General features: G+C 38.0%; 1 protein-coding gene across 1 annotated transcript in view; it reads right to left on the minus strand.

Moving 5' to 3' along the window:
* Positions 1-21,811, minus strand: part of PRKG2 (protein kinase cGMP-dependent 2) — a 123,396-nt gene that overhangs the window by 6,597 nt on the left and 94,988 nt on the right. The window contains exon 15 of the mRNA XM_020988351.2: positions 13,819-13,982. Within this exon, the coding sequence (XP_020844010.1) occupies positions 13,819-13,982 (164 nt within the window). The remainder of the gene's footprint in view (positions 1-13,818; positions 13,983-21,811) is intronic.

Here is a 21,811-nt window from a genome sequence, read left to right on the forward strand (position 1 = left end):
ATGTAAATATTTTTGGCTATTGTTTGGTCTCAGACAAAAAAATTTGGTCTCAAATGTGAATCTAATTACAGTTCTTAAACATTTTTCCTAATGAAGTTGCTTAGACCTTTTACCTGTGACCCCTGTTGACTGAAATGATTAGGGCATAGTCTTTTAGGGCAATGGTGTTCAACTGAAATTGAAACAGCGGCTAACCCATAAATAAGGATCCCTGCAGGCCCATATGGACTTACTTTTGAAATGCAATGTTACCTAAGTTTTATTGTATTTTTATTTATTTTGTTAAATATCTCTAAATTACATCTTAATCTGGATTGTACCGCACTTGAGAGTGTTATCCCAACCGAGTGTTTGACATCCCTGCATCAGGGTGTAGAACTCATTACAATCAAGTTTAGCTGTGTGCTATTTCTCATTGTCCCTGCCCTCCGCTCAGTGATTAATTTTTGCAAATGCTTTCTGAATTGATACTTCCTTTCTTCTGGGACAGAAAGAGCTGCACTTATTAGAAAATATCACTTGCATCAGTGGAAAGTAAAATATTGTTTATTATGTATTTTATCTACGGCCACTGAATGAAATCAGACTTTTAAAATCTTTCTTTAATACAAACCAAGTTCCTCTTCTAAAAGTCCTTTGCTTTTAAAATAAAATAAATTTTCTTTAAATTATCAAAGAACTCTTCCTAAATCCCTCCCAGAGAGCCATCTCTTATAACACATTAAAAACTTTGAAACTACAGAATGAGTTTCTTTGGGACCAAGCTTGGTCCTTATAATTTTACAGCAACACATTCACACTAATTACTTTACTTCTTTTTTCATTTTAAAATTCATTTTATTTTCAACTCCAAATTCTCCTTCCAACCTTCCTCCCCTGCTACAAAGCAAGGAAAACAAAACTCATTACAAACATGTATAGTCAAGTAAAACAAATGCTTGCATTAACCATATCCAAACATGTATGTGCATGTATATATAAAATATGTTCCATAATATATATTTGTTTATATTTATATGTGTGTATGAACACACACACACACACACACACACACACACACACACACACACACACACACATATATATGCCTATATCTGCACCCTTAGTTCCTCACCTTTCTCTTTCGAGGTGAGTGGTATGTTCCATCATGGAATTGAGGTTAGCCACCAGGTTGATCCTGCGATCAACACAATGTTCCTAAGCCTTTCAAAGCTGTTGGTCCTTACAATATTGTTGTTATTGTATAAACTCATTCTACTCACTTCACTTTGCATCAGTTTATACAAGTATTTATGAAACGATTTCCATTATCATTTCTTATAGCAAAATAGTATTCCATCACGTTAATATATTATAATTTGTTCAGCAGTTCCCCAATTGATGGACACCCCCTTGATATCTAATTATTTGCCACCATGAAAGAGCTACTATAAATATATTTGTACATATGGATCCTTTTCATCTTTCTTTGTTCTTTTTGGGATATAGAACTAGTAGCAATATTGTTGGGTCAAAGAGTAACAGGTTAATGACTTTCTGGGCATAGTTTGAAATTGCTTTCCAGAATGGCTGGACCATTCCAAAGCTCTACCAAGAGTGCATTAATGTACTTGTTTTCCCACAACCCCTCCAGCATTTATCATTTTACTATTTAGTCAATTTTAATAACCTGATGGGTGTCAGGTTGAGTCTAGGAATTACTTTAATTTGCATTTCTAGAGGATTTTTTTCATATGGCTATTGATAGCTTGGATATCTTCCTCTGAAAATTGCCTACTGACATCCTTTGACCATTTATTGATTGGGGAATTGCTTTTATTCTTATAAATTTGACTATATGTCTTAGAAATGATACCTTTATCAGAGAAACCTGCTGCATAGATTTGTTCCCAATTTCCTGCTTTTCTTCTCATTTTAGCTACATTAATTTTGCTTGTACAAAAACTTTTTATCAGTAATCAAAACTGTAAATCTGGCTTCCTGTGTACCTCTCTATCTCTTGTTTGGTCATGAACTCTTTTCCTATCCATAGATCTGACAAGGTAGTTTCTTCCATACTTTCCTAATTTGTTTATGATATTGCTCTTTTTTTTTTTTTGCCTTTTTGGTGAGGCAATCAGGGTTAAGTGACTTGCCCAGGGTCACACAGCTAGTAAGTATCAAGTATCTGAGGCTGGATTTGAACTCAGGTCCTCCTGAGTCCGAGGCTGGAGCTCTATCCACTGCACCACCTAGCTGCCCCTATGATATGGCTCTTTATGCCTAAATGATATACTCATTTGGAGCTTGTCCTGGTATATGGTGCTAGCTGTTAGTTTATACCTATTTTCTGCCAGAATGCTTTTCCATTTTCTCAGTAATTTTTGTTGAATAGTGGGTTCTTGACCCAACAACTGGGATCTTCGGGTTTAAACTAGGCTCCCTCCCATGTTTATTTGTTTCTGCATGTTGTGTACCTAATCTGTTCCACTGATTGACCTCTCCATTTTTCTTACTCAGGACCACTATAGCTCTATAGTCTAGTTTGAGATATGGTACTGCTAAGCTCCCTTCCCACTTTTGTTCATGAATTTCCTTCATATTCTTGACCTTTTGTTCCTCCAGATAAATTCTGATACTCTTTTTTCTAGCTCTATAAAGTAATTCTTTAGTGGTTTGATTGACTTGGCACTGAATAATTAAAGTAGTATTGTAATATTATCATTTTTACCATATTGACTTGGTTTACTAATGAGCATTTAATATTTTCTAATTATTTAGATTCTGTAAAGAGTATTTTATAATTGTGTTTAAGAGTTCCTGTGTGTGTCTTGACAGGTAGAGTCTCAGGTATTTTATACTATCTGTTGTTATTTTAAATGGGGATCTATTATCTAATGTGTCTAAAAATTTTTCAGGTCCTTCTTTTTGTTGTTGTTGTTGTTATATTTACATTTGGGGAGAGGGGTAAATTGAAATCCCTCGCTGTTATAGTTTAATTATTTCTCTCTGTAATTTAACTTTTAAGAATATAGATGCCATGTCATTTGGCACATATATCTTTAGTATTGATACTAATTCATTGTCATCGGTAACTTTCAGCAAGATGAAATTTCCCTAATTATTTATTTTGATTAAGACTATTATTGCTATTGCTCTCCTTGAGGTCATGATTGCTACTGCTGTCTTGTTTACTTCAACTGAAGCTTAATACATTTTACTCCAGTCCTTTATTTTTAACTGTATCTTTCTCTTTTGAGTATATTTTGTGTAAACAATACATTGTTGGATTCTGGTTTCTAACCCATTCTTCTATACTCTTACTTTTTTTGGGGGGGTGGGTTCATCCCATTTACAGCTAAGAGTGTTAAGGAAGTATTTCCCTCTGCTCTTTTTTTACGCTTTTCCTTCTCTTCATTTCCCACTCCCCTTTAAAAGTTTGTTTTGCTTCTAACCAATCTCTTCCTTATTCCTCGTCCCCTTTCCCCTACCTTTTCCCTTAACCTCTTTCCCTATTGTTTCCCTGTTGGGTAAAGTATGGTTCTGTACCCAACTCTGACTGTGTGTGTGTGTGTGTGTGTGTGTGTGTGTGTGCATTCTTCTCCCCTTTGATCAATTCAAATGAGAGTAAGGTCCAAGTCTCCTGCCCTTGGCATACCGAATTCTACCTGAGCATTCCATTTCTCTGTAATAATTCTCCCCACTCTTTTCCCTTCCTCCCCTTATAATGTATTTCTCTTTTCCTCCCCTTCCATCTTCTTTTAATATCATCAACACATAACAGAATCACACACAGCGTTCTATTTAATTAGAGTCCTTCTACGACCCCCTGACAATGATGGAGTTCTGAGGAGATACAGACATCACTGCCTCATATATACATATATGGGGAATATAAGAATACCAACAGTTTAACAGAGTTTTATCCCTTATGAATGGTCACTCATGTTTATTTTTTAATGCTTCTTTTGACTTCTGAGTTTCTATGCAAATTTTCTGCTCACTTCTGTCTTAGTCAGGAATACTCCGAAGTTGTCTTTTTCACTAGAGGTCCATTTCTCACCCCCCCACCCCCACCCTTGCAGGATAATATCCAGTTTTGCTGGGCAAGTTATTTTTGGTTGTAAGCCTAGATATTTGGCCTTTTGGAGTATCAGACTTTAGTTCTCCACTCTTGGAAGTGGTAGATATGAAATCTTATGCAATCCTAAATGTGGTACCTCAGCACTTGAATTCTTGGGGGGGTTTTTGTTTGTTTTGGGGGGAGTTTTGTTTGTTTGTTTTTCATGGCTGCTTGCAGTATTTTTTCCTTGACCTGAGAGCTTTGGATTTTGACTATCATATTCCAAGGAGTTTTCATTTTGGGGTTTCTTTCAGGAGGTGATTCTTTCAATTTCTACTTTGATTTCTTTTTTTGTTAGCTTAACTTGATTTTAATTTATTTCACCTTCCAGTGATAATAGTAATTTTCTTTAAATTTAAATTTAAGTTTAAATCTTTAAAAATATCTTAAAAGATGATTCTTAAATGATCTCTTCTCACTCTGTTTTCTAGGTCAGTTGCTTTTAAAAGCTATGAGATTTTTTTTTTCAGTTTTTCAATTAAAAAAAAAGTCTTAATGTCTCATGTAGCCATTCGCTTCTATCTGGTTAATTCTTTCTTGGGTAAGGTTTTATGCTTCTTGTTCCACACTATTAATTTTCTTTTCTTATCTTTCCTCTATGGTTCTTGTTTCTTTTCTCATTTTTTTGTCTTACCACTCTCATTTGGTTTTCTAAATAATTTTTATCTCTACTTTTTCTAAACTCTTGCTTTAGCTTTTCCAGAAATTCTGTTTGGATTTGTGCCCAGGCTGAATTTATCTTTGAGGTTTTGCCTGTAGCTGTTTTTCACTCATTCTCTTCTCTTGGGTTTTTATCTTGATTTTCCTTATTACTATACTAGCTCTCTATAGTGGGATTCTTTTTGTTTCTTCATTCTTCCAGTCTACTTCTTGACTTGGGACCATATGTGAGAGATAGACTCTGCACACTTCTGAGGAGAATACCTAGGCTGAACTGTCCTCTTGCATCCTTCTGTTGCTTTCACATTTCAAGCTTTCACATCTGTAAACTTTCAGTGCTCCCAAAGTGACATAATCTGGAGTGGTCTTTTCACTGGCCTCCTGGTATGAGCTCTGCAAGTTCCTGAACTAAGTTTGTCCCTGACTGGAAGTTTCAGTAGACTGTTACTAGATTCAGCATCTTGAAGGCCTGGCAGGTTAAGAGGGAATGAACTATGGACTTCTCTTTAGTCTGGGATTTCTGCCATGATTATATCATTGCAAGTTTCAGCATTGGCTTGAGGCTAGACCTGAGTCCCTGCTCTGCTTTGCGGACCAGAATCACACAGCTACTGTTTGCTTGTGGACTTATTTCTTGGTTAGTTCACAGTTGAGATGCATGATTGAATTTATTTTTTATTCTTCCTTGGGAAGTCTTTTCCAATGACTGACTTTCATTTTCTTTTTAACTAGTACAAAATAGTTTTAATGATAAGATAAAGGGATTGTGTGTGGATACATGATTTTATTGATATTAGAGATACTCAGATGAGGAAACTTCCTTTACCAATTCAGGTCAATATTCTTTGTGCAACTTATAGTCTCAGTGAGCTGTCTACAGCACTGACACATTAAATGGCTTGCCTACAGCCACATCGTATGTTTCAAAAGGTAAGACCTGACCTAGGTCTTTCTGGCTCTATCGTTCTCTATCCACTACAACACTGAGCTTTATAGTCTATAGTCTGGAAATGCTTATTTCTCTTTCTTCCTAACTTTTCATTATTTTCTTTGATATTATGGATCTTTTATTCCTCCATGTAGTTTTCATTCTTATTTATTTATTCTTATTTCATTCTTCGGTAAAACAGATGTCAAACATACAGCCCACAACACTCCCTAGTGGAGCCCAAACTCGATTAAATTGTAATTGAGAAACATTTAACAAAATAAATAAAAATACAGCAAAACATAGATAATACTAATATATGGTTTTCTAAGCCAATATGAGGCCTGCAAGGAACCTCATGTATAGCTTTGTGGTCCTTGTTTCTATTTGAGTTTGACACTATAGCTGTATAATATTGCTTTGCTAATTTTGTTGGTGTAACTCTATAGCAATAAATTAATTTTGGTAGTACTGCCATTTTTACTATGTTGGCCCAGCATAGCCATGCACTGAATATTGCTTGATTTAGTTAACTTGTTCACCAGTTGTTCCTGGAAAACATTTTGCAATTATACGAGTAGCGAGTGTTCTTTGGCAGATTGCTTCCAAGATATTTTATTCATTTTCTAGTTATGTTGATCCCTTCTGGGTTTTTGTTATTGCAGTGTAGCACCCTGCTCTAGCCTCACTTCCCCACAACATACTTAAACTGGCAGGTTGGGTCCCTAGAGGGACAATTGCTACCTTAGGTTCTAGGTTCTAGGTTCTTAGGTCACCTATGGGTGACCACAACTAACACTGTAGTCCCAGAACCCAAATCAGTGTGATTCACATTAACAGTCACCCAAGAGATTCAATTAGCTCCTTAAAAAAAAAGACATTTACTCAAATAGCATGGCAAGAATAGTAGTTAGAACATATTGCATCCCCCCAAAAAAACCACCCAAGACACAGAGTCTAGGAGGGGAGAACGCAGACATAACCTTAAAGTCTTAAAGTATAATGTTGGTGTGGCACATATATAGGGGACACAAGTCATTATGGTGATTCACAACAGCAGAGTTGCAGGGTCTCAAAGGTCCTTTCTTTGTCTGGAGGGTCTCCTAAAAGTTCTCTACCGAATAGGGTGTTTATGCCACTGATGGAGCAGTCACTGCTGCTAGGCTGGGCTGACAATCACAGAGAACAGATGGATCAGTGAATCAGCTGGGCCTGATCCTTGAAGGACATGGTGTCTGTTGGCTGGATTGGAATGGGCTGGTCACTCAGCTGGTTTGGAAACCATAGAAAAACAAGTTTACTCTGTCCAAATGCTGATCAAAATCAGGCAGTTTTCATTTGTATTAAAGACTAATGAGGTATTTCTTCACCTCTCAAGGATATAGCATGTTCTTCCACACTTGGTCCAGTCTAATGCATCTATTTCCTTTAGTTTTATTAATCTTCTCTCCATCAGTCTTGGATTGCCCACCAAGTTACAAACATGAAGACCCTTTCCCCTTTTTTGCTGAGTGATACTGAATGATATTGGCATACACGAGTCATGCTGTCCTACTACTGCCAAATTATTTTTCTAGTCTGAAGCATCCTTGTTAAATGACTTCAAGTTCTGGAATCTCTAAACTCTGTACAATTCCAAAAGTTGTGCCTTTAAGATTTTCTAGGAGTCTACCTGGTTTCTGATCTGGCCAGAAACTCTGAGGGTGTTCCCCTCCCCAGCTGATTCTTTCGTGAAGGCAAAGTAAACCATCTTTTACCTCAATTTTTACCTAGTCTCTAACTACGGAATGGGTGTTGCCTCAAACAGAGACCTGGGAAAGAATTTAACTTAAAAAGGCCAAGGTTTCCTACTGCATCCTGGGCCATGCCAGTTGTTCCAATCTATGTCTTGTCACTGGACTCTCATGGCTCTGGAGGAGAGAGTGAGGCTGATGACTTTGCACAGCTCTGTCCCACTTAAATCCAATTCACCTGTAAGTCAAGACATCACCCTCCTTATGTCATTGGTCCTTTTCAAGAACAAGGAGTCTACCATTTTTTTCCCTTTCAGATTCCTTCCAACGCCCTGGTGCATTGGTCATATTTCTGAACCAGATGTCCCATGCTTCTTCTCTGAGGGGATATGGCTTGGGCTTTCCTGAGAAAAATCTTCACATTGGCCTGTGGTGCCACCACAGTGAAATACAATATGACATGACGTATGGAGGCCTAACAGCCTCTGCAGTCACATCCTTAGCACTTGAGCTGGATTTTTTTCCAGGTCAGTCCTGGGAATATCTGTCCCCAGATAATGCCTCTGATTATTGCACCCACTATGCAATATTCTCTCATTCTCTGTGAAAGTCATGATCATCAGTTACCATGTACCTTCTGAAACTCCATTATTGCCAGGAATTTTCAAGGGTTCACATTCTTGGATAACTCTCAGAAAAAAAGGCATCTTGTCATTTTCCTCCTATTGCTTAGCCGGTACTTCAATTCTCCCCAAAGTTTCAATTGCATCTTACAAAATGTTCTCAATATCCTCACAAGTTCTATAGTACTCTTCTATCCAGGAGTCCTCCGGGCAGCTCAAGCTGCATTGCTAGGAGTCAGAGCTCAAGTGATACAATATTCACATTGCTTATATCAGTCTCTATATTTGTAATGGGCATAATGCAACAGATATTACACTTTAGCATTCAAATGAGCAAAAGTCATCTTGTAGGAACTGGTCCAACTTGTAAAGGGAACACACCAGAAAAGAGGCTGCCCAATGACATCCCAGAGCAAAAGAAAAACGTTAATTTTTCTCTAGGAGATTTCCGTATAACTAAGGAATCCACAGAGAGAGCACCCAAAAACATCCCACAAAAGTTCCCACACTACAGGATCTATGGGATCACTCCCCCATCTTGCACAGTTTAGGTCCCCTGAGGGATGACTAGTCCCTCTAGTAACATGGGGGACCATTCCAACTGCTATAGTTCATACCTCAAACTGTCATGTTTGCCATTAATAATCAGCCAATAAACTCAATAATCCTTCCTTTTTTAGATTCATTTACTCAAATGGCAAAATAAAAACAGAAGTTAGAGACTATCTCTGCCAGAATCTGGAGTTTTCCATCCCCCAGAGACATAGAGTGAAGAAGTGCAGGGAAGGAAGAGTGGGCCCAAGCTTAACGTATAATGGTAATGAGGCATATTGTGGCACAAGTAGTCAAAGCAACTCCACCTGTGATTCTGCAGGGCCCAGATGCCCTTTCTTTCTGTGGTGAGTCCTCATTAAGTTCCCTTTGAACTGAGGCATTGAAGTTGGCAATGAATTCGACCTCAGCTGCTAGGCTTATATTATATGGCTCTCCAAAAACATGGATTCTCAGCAATAGTGGCTCAGCTGGACCTGCTCCCAGCAGCACAGGGCTGGTGCTTCTGCTAGAGAAGAACAATGGCTTCTTGGGGGCTCATCACAGGTGTTAGGATGGATAAGTTGATCTGTTGGACTCCCTGGGTTGGCCCTTCAATGGGCCCTGCAGCTTTAGGCTTGGAAGAGTGTGAAAATCTGCTCTTTCAGCTCAAATGCTACTAGGCTCTTTCAGAAGGTAGAGATCTTTGGACCAGTGTTGGAAGAAGCTTCTCCAATTCAGTCTTCCAGGAATGGGGTGGGAAAGGTATTCCCTCTGTCCTTCCTCTTGCTTGACAATTCTTCTGTCATGTTCTCTCAGTACAGCCAGATTTATGATGACCATTTCCCAGAGTCCTGCTGGGTCTTAAATGAAAGGAGTGTCTGGAAATGAAAGGACTGAAGTAATTTGTGCCCAAAGATAAGTTAATTGCCCTTTTCATATGGAATTGAAGTCCAGAATCCATCCAACTGGTAGGATGCTTCCTTTATATCTGAATGGGGTCCACACTTAGATTTCATTTTCTTTGTCTTTTCCTCTTATGACCTTCAACCTTGCTAATGTCTAAACATAGCTCACTCATATAGAAATGCTCTTTTTTTTCCTGAGTATATTTTATATCCCAATTCTTTACTAAAATTGCTAATTATCTCAACTAGTACTGATCTCCTAGAATTCTCTAAGTAAACCATAATGTTATCAGAAAATGGGAAAATGTGTGTCCTCTCTTTGCCTACCCTGATGCTATTTTAATACTTCTACAAAGATGTCAAATTATACTAGGAAAAGTGGGCATCCTTGCCTTATCCCTCTATTTATTGGGAAAGCTTCTAGTGTTTCTCCAATTGTCTCTATCCCACAAATACCTATTCCTTTTTCTACCTGAGCACTGTGCCTCCCCCATACTTCTGTTGGTTTTTCATATTTAAATGTTTTCCTTGTTTTTTCTGATTTGTTTGGGGTTTTCTTTTCTAGCTTGTGGTTTTACACAGTTTACTTTTTCTTATATCAAAGAAAGATTCACCTCTGCCTCTATGAATTTGACAGTGAGGGTTAAAGCATGGGGTGTTATACTTCACTGAAGACTTTTTTCCTGATTTATTGATATAATCATGTCATTTTGGAAGCTTTCTTTTCCATTTCATTATGTTAATTATTTTCCTGATGGTGAATTATCCTTGCATCCCCACTGTAAATCCAACTCCATTGCAGTAAATGATTTTTTTTGATAAATTGTTTTAGTCTTTATGCCCAGATTTTGTTTAAAGTTTTTGATGGCTATTCATTCATAACATTTGATCTATAATTCTCTTTGTTTAATTCTTCCTGGTTTAGATGCTGTTTTTGTTGATGTTCAGTCACATCTGACTCTTCGTGACCCCATAGACCATGTTATCCATAAAGACACTAATGTGCTTTGCCATTTCCTTTTCCAGGGGATACTTTTGTCAGACAAACTGAGGTTAAATGACTTGCCCAAGGTCACATAGCTAGCAAGTGTCTGAAGCTGGATTTAAACTCAGGTCTTCCTGACTCCAGCTGCAGATTTAGATGTTAGGGATATTCTTATCTCACAGAAGGATTTTGGTAGAGTACTTTCTCAATTTTCCAGAATAATTTGTGTATATGAAAATAACAAGTTTTTAAAAGTTTTATAAAATGGTCTAGTCCAGGGATTCCCACTCTTCTCTCTCTTCCACATCCTTTATAACTAGTTCATATTATTTTTTCTGAAACTAGATTATTTCAGATCTCTAGTTGGTCTTGTCCATGTGGATAATTTATATTTTTATTGATAAATTATTTCTTTTGAGTTCTCAGTTTTGCTGACATGTAACTATAGACAACAGATTCAGATAATTTTTTAAATTATTTTCCATGTTTGTTCCTTTTGGTGTTTCATGGTGGTTCCTTTAAGCACAATGTAATTTCCTTACTTATTTCTATTGGTGATATAAATTTTTATTACTTCTTTGTCTCATAGCATGATCGCAACTCCTCCTATTTTGGATTTGCCTAATGCATAGTGAATTTTCTTCTAGACTCTCATTTTGAAACTATTTACTTTGGTTTTTAAGATGTATTTCTTATATAAAACAGTTGAAGGACCCCTCCATAGTCTTGTAATCTATCAGTTCCAGTATGGCTTCACTTGTATCTCTACATAACCTAGACCCCTCGATCTGACATTTTCAACTAGATTCTTATTAGTGAAGAAGGTTGATCAAGAGAGATTTGTAATCACCTTGAAGAGCTTAACCTGTGGATGACCTTTATTTTGGACTTGGATCACCTAGAGATAAACTGGTTGGTTGTATTACTCTAAATTGGAGATGAATTGATTGCTTTGGGGTTTGGGTGGATGGAGCAATCCCCCCAAACCTGGCCTATGAAAAAGAAGGTCAGTTTTTGAGTTACCCTTTTCTGTACTTTTCTTTATTTAGAAGACTAGAAGCACTGAGAGGAAACCTAAAGCCTGGGGATGGGAGGCTGAACATTGCTTTCCCCTCCAGCCTGGGAGCCCCTACCACCAGCCTTGGGGCAGAAGAACACTGTTGCGTGTACAGCTTGAAAGAAATGTTCTTTAACCCCGTGGAAAGGACCTCAGCAGTTAGTTAATCCAACCTATATTCTGAATAGCAGCTCCAGCACAGCACACCAGACAAATGGCCATACAGCCTTTGTCTGAAGACCTCCTCTGGAGGTCAAACTTGACATGTTCCTATGCAGTCCATTCTTTTAAGCTAGAGCTGATAGTAAGCTTTCCCGACACCCATCTTATTAGACCCTTTGCCACTTTCCACTCATCTCGCTTAGTTCTAATACCTGGGGCCTCACCAATGTGTTTCCCATTACAGCAGACACAATTAGCTGTCAGAAAAGACAATTGCTAAGATGGCCTAGTGAAAAACAGTAGCCACAAAATATTCTCTCTGAACCCTAAGGGGCAGTCTTCCACAAATACTTACAATACCCTTGAGAAAAGGGAAATTGATCTTATAGTACATATTGGCTCATAGAGCACATGTGTAAGGGAACTTATTTGGCAAAAGCTACTCACTCCTCTGGTCCTGTTGGGTCTTAAATTCCTATCTCTCCTCATATAGTCAGTCTACAGGAGTCTCGAATCTCCCTCCTTGGTCAAAGCATTTCCGCCCCATAGGTTGCTCCACTGGGCTCCCTGAGTCTGCACCTTTCCATACTTTGATACTTAACTTCATTGGGGCTAGTCTCTTGAGTCCATAGCTGGTTCTCTTTTCTGCTGTCAAAGGTCAAGTTCCTTTAAGTTACTGGGATGACTTTCCCTCAGTATCCAAGTCTGTCTAGGAGCAGTGCTTCTCCAAGTAAGGGTCATAGACCCATGAGAGTCCCCTGAAGCCCTTTGCACAAAATCAAAACAATTTCCATCATAATACTAAGACATTATTTGTCTATTAAAATAGTTCTGCCTTTTCCATCTATATATTTGTTTAAAGCCAGATTTTCTGCAAACACTTCAACCAAAATAACATATCATTACAGATTGAAGGCATAATCAAAATGGAGAATCCAGCTGTCTTCTATTAATTCAGACATTAAAGAAATGTGGAAAAATACAATGCCACTCCTCATTTTGTTTTGGAAATATATAGTTATTTTTCACACAAAAAATAGTTTGATGGATTGATTAAAATAAGAAAGAAGGAAAAGGAAGGAGGGAGGAGAAACTATGACAAGGAAGAGAGCAAATGGTTGTGATTTCACTACTGTTTGCCAAAGTGATAAGCCCAGAGCTGGAGTCAAAGCACAGAATATGAGCTGGCACCACTACATTACAAAATAGGTGCCAAGGGGCAGGGACATTCTTTCCCCTATCCTTTGTCCCTCTCTCCTTAGGGAGAGATGAATACATTGTGGGTAATACATTCACTTTAAACTTCCTGCTTCCTTCTTGCCTTGGGAAGTGTTGACCTTTGTTCTAAATGTTTATTTATTTCTTGGGCCAGTAAATGTCATAAAGCTAATCATCATAAACCCAAACTGTAGCATTCTACCTAGAATCTGTTTATCTGTATCTAAATATCTATGTATATCAACATATCTATAAAAATCTATAAATATTGATATGCCTATCAATATTGATACTGATTAACATTAATATTGATATCAATTTAAATAGATATCTACTGATGAGTGTGTGTGTGTGTGTGTGTGTGTGTGTGTGTGTGTGTGTGTGTGTGTGTGTGTGTGTAAGTGGGATTTCTTTTTTAGAGATGAGATATTTTTGCCTAATTGAATTAGGTTGGGGATTTGGAGTCATACATTACAGCAGCTGGCGAGCAGAGTGAGGAGGCTAGTGTCACACACTGTACTGCTGGCAAATAGCCTGAGATTAGGACAATTCTGATTTTTAAAAGCCCCCAAAGCACTTGAGCAAAGCATTTTCATCTCCCTTTTACCAGAGGGCAGTTGTTTGCTCTGAAGAGCTTGAAAAGAGAAGTATGCCCCCACAGAAGAAGGAGCAGAAAGTTGCTTGGAAAAGGAAAGCCCCCCCAGAAGCAGACTGAGCGGCTAGGGAAGGCTATCCCAGCCAAGGAAGGAGGAAGCCCTGTCCTACTGGCATCCTCAGACAGAGCCTCTGATTTAGTGTGCCTTGACTGCAGCACCACCTGGTGGCTAATAAATAGAAGAGACTCTCCTCTTCATTCATTATAAGACCATGGATAGGTTACTTTTAAACGGATTGAACAAAATAGCACTTACTTGCCAGTCAGCAGTTCATAGACTAGAATTCCTAGTGACCAAAAATCCACACTGAAGTCATGCCCTTTGTTGAGAATGACTTCAGGAGCTACATACTCCGGGGTCCCACAGAACGTCCAAGTTTTCTGTCCAGATCCAATCTTCTTAGCAAATCCAAAATCCACCTGGCAAAGAATGGCAGGCAGTTTGTCAGAATCTCTATAGATTGGGCTCTCCTCTCTTCCTCAAGCCTGACAAGTTAGAGCTATTGGCTTTCCAGGGACCTGAAGAGGCAAAAATCTACATCTGTTCTTTCTGTGTCTAGTGAAAACCTCTTCTTCCTCTTGCTTCAATATCCCACACTTGACACTGTCCTGTATTGTGCCTTGCCCACACACACACACACACACACACGCACATTTATCTACCAGACCTCAAGTCTGGCTGACTCAGGGGGCAACCTCCTGATCCCCCACAGCCATACATCTGTATCTGTCCTTCCAAAGGAGGAGCTGAGCCAATGCCGGAGACCCTTCCCAGGACCTAGGGAACAATTTCTACCCTGGCTCTAGAGTAGACCTCCTTTAGGACTTGAAGAGGCTTTCCGGCAGAATGGAACCATGAAGTAGGAGGTTCACTAAACCAGGAAAGGACCTTGATCTGAAATGTTGTCCTTTATCATCAGAATGTTTTGATGACTAATTTCCTTGGAATAGGGGTCTCCCAGGTAGGAAACTCCATTCACCAATGTAGCTTGGCAACTATACTGCAGAGGAGAATATTCTTAGATAGTTTTCTGAGGCACTGAGAGTTATGGCTGCACAGACAATATAGTTCCTAAATAGGACTTGAGTCTAATTCTCCAACTACCCTCTACTACAGAAGTGTCGGATACAGCTCACAATGCTGTCCCAAACAGAATGTAATGTAATTTACCAAAATAAGTGGCGATATAATAGAACACAGATAATGTTAATATGTGATTTTTCTAAGTTAACATGCAGTCTGCAGGAATCCTTAGGTGCAGTTCTATTTGAGTTTGATGTCATTGGTCTATACTGCACAAGGACTGGATGAATTAAAAGACTCCCTTCCCCTCTCCACCCTCCCCACCACCAGAGATGTGTATATAAATTGTATCTGGGCTTCCAAAGGCACCTGATTTCTTGATAATATTGCAATGGTCTTAACCAAAAATAATGAAAGAAAATAATGATAGGTTTTGGATTTAGTAGTTAGCCTCCCAATTAGGAGCCAAACATTACTTATTTTGAGAAGGAAAAGAAAAGGAATAAAGAGGAAAGGAAAGAAAAAGAAAGGGAATGAAAATGGAAAGGAAGGTATCATATTACCATAGAGATAGGCAGCAAGGTGGTGAAATGGACAGAATGCTAGGCCTGGAGGTAGGAAGACCTGAGTTCAAAGCCAGTCTTAAATACTTTCTAGCTATGTGACCCTGAGCAAGTCACTTAAACTCTGCCTGACTCAGTTTCCTCATCTGTAAAATGGGAATAATAATAGCACCAAACACCAGAGTTGTTGTGAGATCAAGTGATATAATATTTGTAATTTTTAGCACAGTGGCTAACACATAGTAAGTTTTAGCAGCTCCTCAGGTGAGGACGTCCCCATTTCTTTTATCTGATTCTCAGATGTCAAAAACTCAGAGCTCATCACCATCCTTATTGTCCTCTGGTGGACATTTTCCTACTTTATCAATGTTCCTTCAAAAACATGGCACAAATTACTGAAAACCACACAACAGATATAATCTAACAAAGTCAAGAAGACAGCAGGGCCATTACTAGCTTCCTCCTCGATACTATGCCTTTTTAAAACTTCAGCCTAATAACAATAGCAACAACAATAATAATAATAGCTAACATTTATAAAGCACTTCCCATGGGCCAGGCACTGTATCTCATTTCATCCTCACAACAATCCTGGGAGCTAAGTACTATTATCATCCCCATTTTACAGATGAGGAAACTAAGACAAACAGAGATTAAGTGACTTGCACAAAGTCACAAAGCTAAGAAACGTCAACGGCCGAATTTGAACTCAGATCTTCCTGACCCCAGGCCCTTTATTCTATACACTGTACCAAATATTTATACCCTAAGCCTAAGGTATCACTAGCTTTCTTGGCTCCCATATCATACTGTTAACGCATCCTCAGCTTGCAATTCACTCCAATTTAGAGATTTTTTTTTTTCAGACAAACAGTTGGATAGTCTCCCTTCCTAGATGAAACCAAACCATAATAACTCTTGGATTTGGCAACAACAATGAATTCTGAACCCACCTAATCATGATACCGCCTAGTCCACACTGCTCCATCTTTTCCACAAATGGAGTTCTTTGGTGTCTCACACTATGAGTACTTTTAAATGTACAAGGTTGCGTTATCCAAGAAAATCTATTTCCCAAGTTTTAGGGTGGCCGCTTAAGCCAAAGAACTCAGATAAATCCCCAGAAAGAAGTCCATCATAACAGAAGTGCCTCTGACACAAGAGTTGCGAACAAGTCAGGGAAGATCCTCTCATCATCTCGAGAAAATTAAACCAGCATAATTTGAAGAGGGATTCTTGCACCCACATGGGATTGCTCACTCAGACTATTCTACATTTATGAGACTGTCAAGGATATTAAGAAGTACTTTTGAAATGATCCGAGCTCTTTATACAGAGCAAGGGAAATGGTGTGGGACTGCCTACCTAACTTTGTAAGCCTGGAGTTTAATGGACAAGCAAGCAAGCAATGTTTAATTTTATTTTTATGTCTAGATAAATGAAATCGCAATCTTATGTTTGAAATTGCTTTTTTACTCATTTGTTCACTGCATTTAAATTCTTTCCATTTATGGAAGAGAGGAAGGCCATTAACGCATTTACAAAAGTTGCTAGAGAAGTACATTTTAGTTGGAATAACTGATTCCATGTAATCTTTGTCTTGGAGGACATGGAGTGATAGAATCTGGGCATCATTAACATGGATATTTATTGCTAGAAAACCTCCAGAGTTCATTTGGCAGCATTTAGTTTATTACCTTTCATTCCAGATTCATAGTGAGCAGATACCTTAGTAGGAAAAACCTTAGGAAAAATCCTTTCATCCACTAAACAAAATCATGCTTGTAATAACTTACGAGAGAAGTTGGCTTTGCATGTATTGATCTCTACACTCTCCAGTAATAAGATGGCAAAAATTTTACAAAAGTGGTGTGATGAATGAAAAGTCAGAGAAACATAAGTTCTGAGTAATTAATAACCAATTTATTAATATGGCTAACAAATAATCTATAAAATGAGGTCAACGAACCTCTCAGAAGCCAAAGAGGACCCTTGAGGTCCCTGGATACTTAAATACTCTTGAAAAAGGGGTTGTCCTTGACAGGTGGAAATAGACTCTGATTTGTTATTAATTAATGAGAGAATAGATATTATAATGAGAGATAGGCTTATTCTAATGAGTAGCTGGAGTATGTGACTGACCTTGTTAGTATAGACTAAGAGACTCATCTCCACATTCAGATCATTCCACCTCCAGCAATCTATACAAAAGGATCTATCTTCTACCCAGACCACCTAGTGTAGTTGAACAATGGGCCAGAATACACCTAGATTATGTCCTCTTTACCCTTTAATCAGAAATTTGCTTTCCCAGTTGGGTGCTACCTTAGGCTTTGGGTATAAGTATGTGGTGCAGTGGATAGAGCACAGGGCCTAGAGTCAGGAAGACCTGAGTTCAAATTTGGCCTCAGACATTTCTTAGTTTTGTGGAAAATATTAACTCAATCTTGTCCTTCAGAGGCTGCTTTGACCTAATATTGAAATGGGGAGACAGAAAGGGAAAAAGAACCTGGACTTCCCACTCCCATATCAATTGGTTAATCATAATCATTTGTCTCAGTGTAATACACTTTTAAACCCACAAAAATAATTAAAGGTAAAACAATGAGATTTCAAATGTCTTTGCAAAGCCACAATGAAAGCCTCAACATTTGGAAGGGTTAAAGCTTATCCATTGTGGCTTTCTTGTGCTGAAGTCTCCTGGAGATATTAGCAGCTCCTTAGGGCTAGTTCACAAATAAGATGCCTTGTATCATGCCCTAATACTCTAGATTTCATAATAAAAATAATAACCAGTCCAATGCAAAGTGAGAGGCAAAGAATTCAGGAAAAGTATTTGTGCGACTTTTTTTAGACAATTTATTTTAATCGTGTCTAGACATGGTTAATTCTTCTACTTTCTTAATTCTTACAGTGTTAAAAGTTCCGAGTTAAAAGTGCTAAAAAGGGGTAAGAGAATGTATTGTAAATGATGAAAAAGACAAAGATGTCATTATGATAAAGATGGAAAATCACATGAGAAGAAATGTTTCATAGCAGAAAGCAGCTTTTCTGCAGGTTAATGGTAATTCACTTATACTAAAGAAAGGGAATGTGAAAGTGAGACTCATTACAATAAGATAAAGAACTTCTAGGTTAACCTTGTGGTGGGTCTTGAGAAAGAGCATGGGAAGACATTTCAAGGAGGAAAATACATAACTTAATATTATTATTAGTTATTTGACATATATGAGCTGCTATTGGTTCATGAAGTATAATTGTAGTTGGCTTCTAAGGCAGCTGGTGACATGATAGATGGAGTCAGGAAGACCAAATCCAGTCTCCGACACTGACTAGCTCTGTGAGCCTGGGGCAAGTCACTTCATCTGTTTCCTTTAACATAAAATGAGGATTAGAGTAGCATCTACCTTTCAGGATTGTTGTAAGATTTACAAAAAGCATTTAGCACAGTGCCTGGCACATAGTAAATGCTATATAAATGCTTATTCCCATCCCTTCATAAAGTTTCTTTTTAATAACTGAAAGCTGTAAATTATTAATATTTTTTAAACCAGTAGATTGTGGCTTGTGGAAGAACTTTCTAAAAACAGAAGTACATTTCTTTCTAATGTATCAGTCACTTGGCTTCTCTAATACCTGTGGAAAATGACCTTAAAGTACTTATTTCCTTTTGATGGTTTAACTTCAAAAATCTTCAAAGCAGTTTAAGAAACATTAATAAAGGGATAAGATTAAAAGAAAGAATGATTTTGCCATTTTGTGTTATCGGCCCACCTCCTAGAGTCATTGCAGTCCTAGAAAGTGAAATTGGAGAATGAACATGAAATACAGCTAGCCTTGAATCAAATTATTTTTGTAAGATCCTTCCAAAAGTCTAGGTGGTGATTACAGAAATGCAAATTAAAACAACTCTGAGGTACCACCTCACACCCGTCCAATTGGCTAATATGACAGAAAAGGAAAATGATAAATGTTGGAGAAGATGTGGGAGAATTGGAACACTAAGGCATTGTTGGTGGAGTTGTGAACTGATCCAACCATTCTGGAGAGCAATTTGGAACTATGCCCAAAGGGCTATAAAACTGTGCATACCCTTTGATCCAGCAATACTACTACTAGGGCTGTATCCCAAAGAGATCATAAAAAAGGGTAAAGGACCTACATGTACAAAAATATTTATAACAGCCCTTTCTGGGTGACAAAGAATTGGAAATTGGGGGATGTCCATCAATTGGGAAATGGCTGAATAAGTTGTGGTATATGAACATAACGGAATACTATCGTTCTATAAGAAGTGATGAGGAGGAGGATTTCAGAAAAACCTGGAAAGACTTACATGAACTGATGCTGAGAGAAGTGAGCAGAACCAGGAGAACACTGTACACAGCAACAGCCACGTTGTGCGATGACCAACTTTGATAGACTTAGCCCTTCTCAGCAATGCAGGGATCTAAGACATCTCCAAAAGTCTCATGATGGAAAATGCTATCCACATCCAGAGAAAGAACTATGGAGTCTGAATTCAGATGGAAGCGTACTATTTTGTCTCTTTTTTTCTTTCTCATGGTTTTTCCCTTTTGTTCTGGTTCTCTCACAACATGACTAATGTGGAAATACGTTTAATATGATTGTACAAGTATAGCCTATATCAGATTGCATGCCATCTTGGGCATAGGGGAGGTGAAGGAGGAGAAAAAATGAGGAACTTCAAAATTTTATAAAAGTCAATGTTGAAAACATCTTTACATGTAACTAGAAAAAAAATACTACTAAGGGAGAAAATAAAATGCTACAGAAGTAATAAATAAATAAATAAATAAATAAATAAATGAACAAAATTTTTTTAAAAAGTCTGGATGGTTTTCAAGTACAATGGTATAGTTGTTTAATTCTCTCAGTTTCTCATATTCTTCCTTGGCTGGAATGTCTGATAAAAAATGAAATAATTTATTTAGCTAACCTCCTCTTTTTACTAGTCTGATTGGCCATACTCAATATCTTTTGCAGGGTTATCACCCCCATGTGTAGGTATATCCTTATTGTGGGTTCACTATGATGCATATACCCTTATCTCTCTCCTGACTTCCAATCCCATATCTCTAGGGGACCTGTTGGACATCCTGACCTGGATGGCATCTCAAAGGCACTATGTTTAAAACAGGACTCATTATCTTCCCCAAGCACTCTATTCTCTTTTTTTTAACATATAAAGTGTTATTTATTGGGGGTTTAACATTTTTATTTAAAGTTTTGGGTTCCAAATTCTATCCCTCAGCCCCCTCCCTGAGACAGTAAGCAATAAGACATAGGATATACATGTGCAATTACATAAAGCATTTTCACATTAGTTGCTTTGTATAAGAAGACTCAAATAAAAGGGAAAAAATGAAAGAAAAAGTGAAAAATAGCATGTTTTAGTCTGTATTCAATCAATATAAGTTCTCTCTCTGGAGGCAGATGCTATGCTTCATCTTTAGTCCTTTGGGATTGTCTTAGATTATTGTATTGCTGAAAGTAGCTAAATCATTCACGGTTCTTCATCAAACAATATTGCTTTTACTGTGTGCAGTGTTCTCCTGGTTCTGTTCACATCACTCAGCATCAGTTCATGTAAGTCTTTCCAGGTTTTTCTGAAATCGTCAGGCCTGTCATTGGTGATGATTGTGGTTCTCACAATTATTATTCTATTATAATTATTATAAGTATTGTAGCCCAATAATGTTCCATTACAACCATATACCACAGCTTGTTTAGCCATTCCCCAATTGATGGGCATCCCTTTGATTTCCAATTCTTAGCTACCACAAAAAGAGCCGCTATAAATATTTTTGTACAATATATTTTTTTTGGATGTCTTTGGGATGTAGACCTAGCAGTAGTATTGCTGGATCAAAGAGTATGCACAGTTTGATAACCCTTTGGGCATAGTTCCAAATTGCTCTCCACAATGATTGATCAGTTCACAACTCCACCAACAATGCATTAGTGTCCCAATTTTCCCACATCTCCAATATTTATCATTTTCCTTTTCTGTCATATTAGCCAAGTAGGTGTGAAGTGGTACCTCAGACAAACATTTTAGTCTTCCCAACTTTCCTGTTCTTTTCAAGGGTGCCATCATTCAAACAGCACTCTAGTATTATAATCTAGGAGACATCCTCAATTCTTCACTCTCACCCCACCATATCCACTCAGTTGCCGAGTCTTGCCTATTGCTTCCTCCTCCTCATCTCTCACATCCTTTCCCTTTTCTCTATTCACACCACAACCACTGTAGCTCAGGTCCTCTTCACCTACTTACTGGACTATTGTAAAATCTCTTAATTTGTTTCCCTGCATCTAACCTCTTCTTTTTCCACCCTCTTCTCCACACAGTTGCCAATTTGATATTTCTAAACTACAGGCTTTACCACGTCACTCCCCTTCTCAAGAAGCTTCAGCAGCTCCCGATTGCCTCGAAAACAAAATATATACTCCTGTTTAGCATTAATGCTTTCACAATCTGGTTCCAGTCTATCCTTCCAAGCTGATTATATATTATTCCTCCTTGACCACCCCACATCAGTCAAACTGGTGTGTGTCTTCCTTGTATATGACATTCCATTTCCAACCTTTGTTCCTGAACAATTCTTTTGATAATAAGTTACAGTCTAATCATACCA

The sequence above is a fragment of the Phascolarctos cinereus genome, unplaced genomic scaffold (assembly GCF_003287225.1).
Source record: "Phascolarctos cinereus isolate Bilbo 61053 unplaced genomic scaffold, phaCin_HiC Scaffold_9;HRSCAF=440, whole genome shotgun sequence".
NCBI lineage: Eukaryota > Metazoa > Chordata > Mammalia > Diprotodontia > Phascolarctidae > Phascolarctos > Phascolarctos cinereus.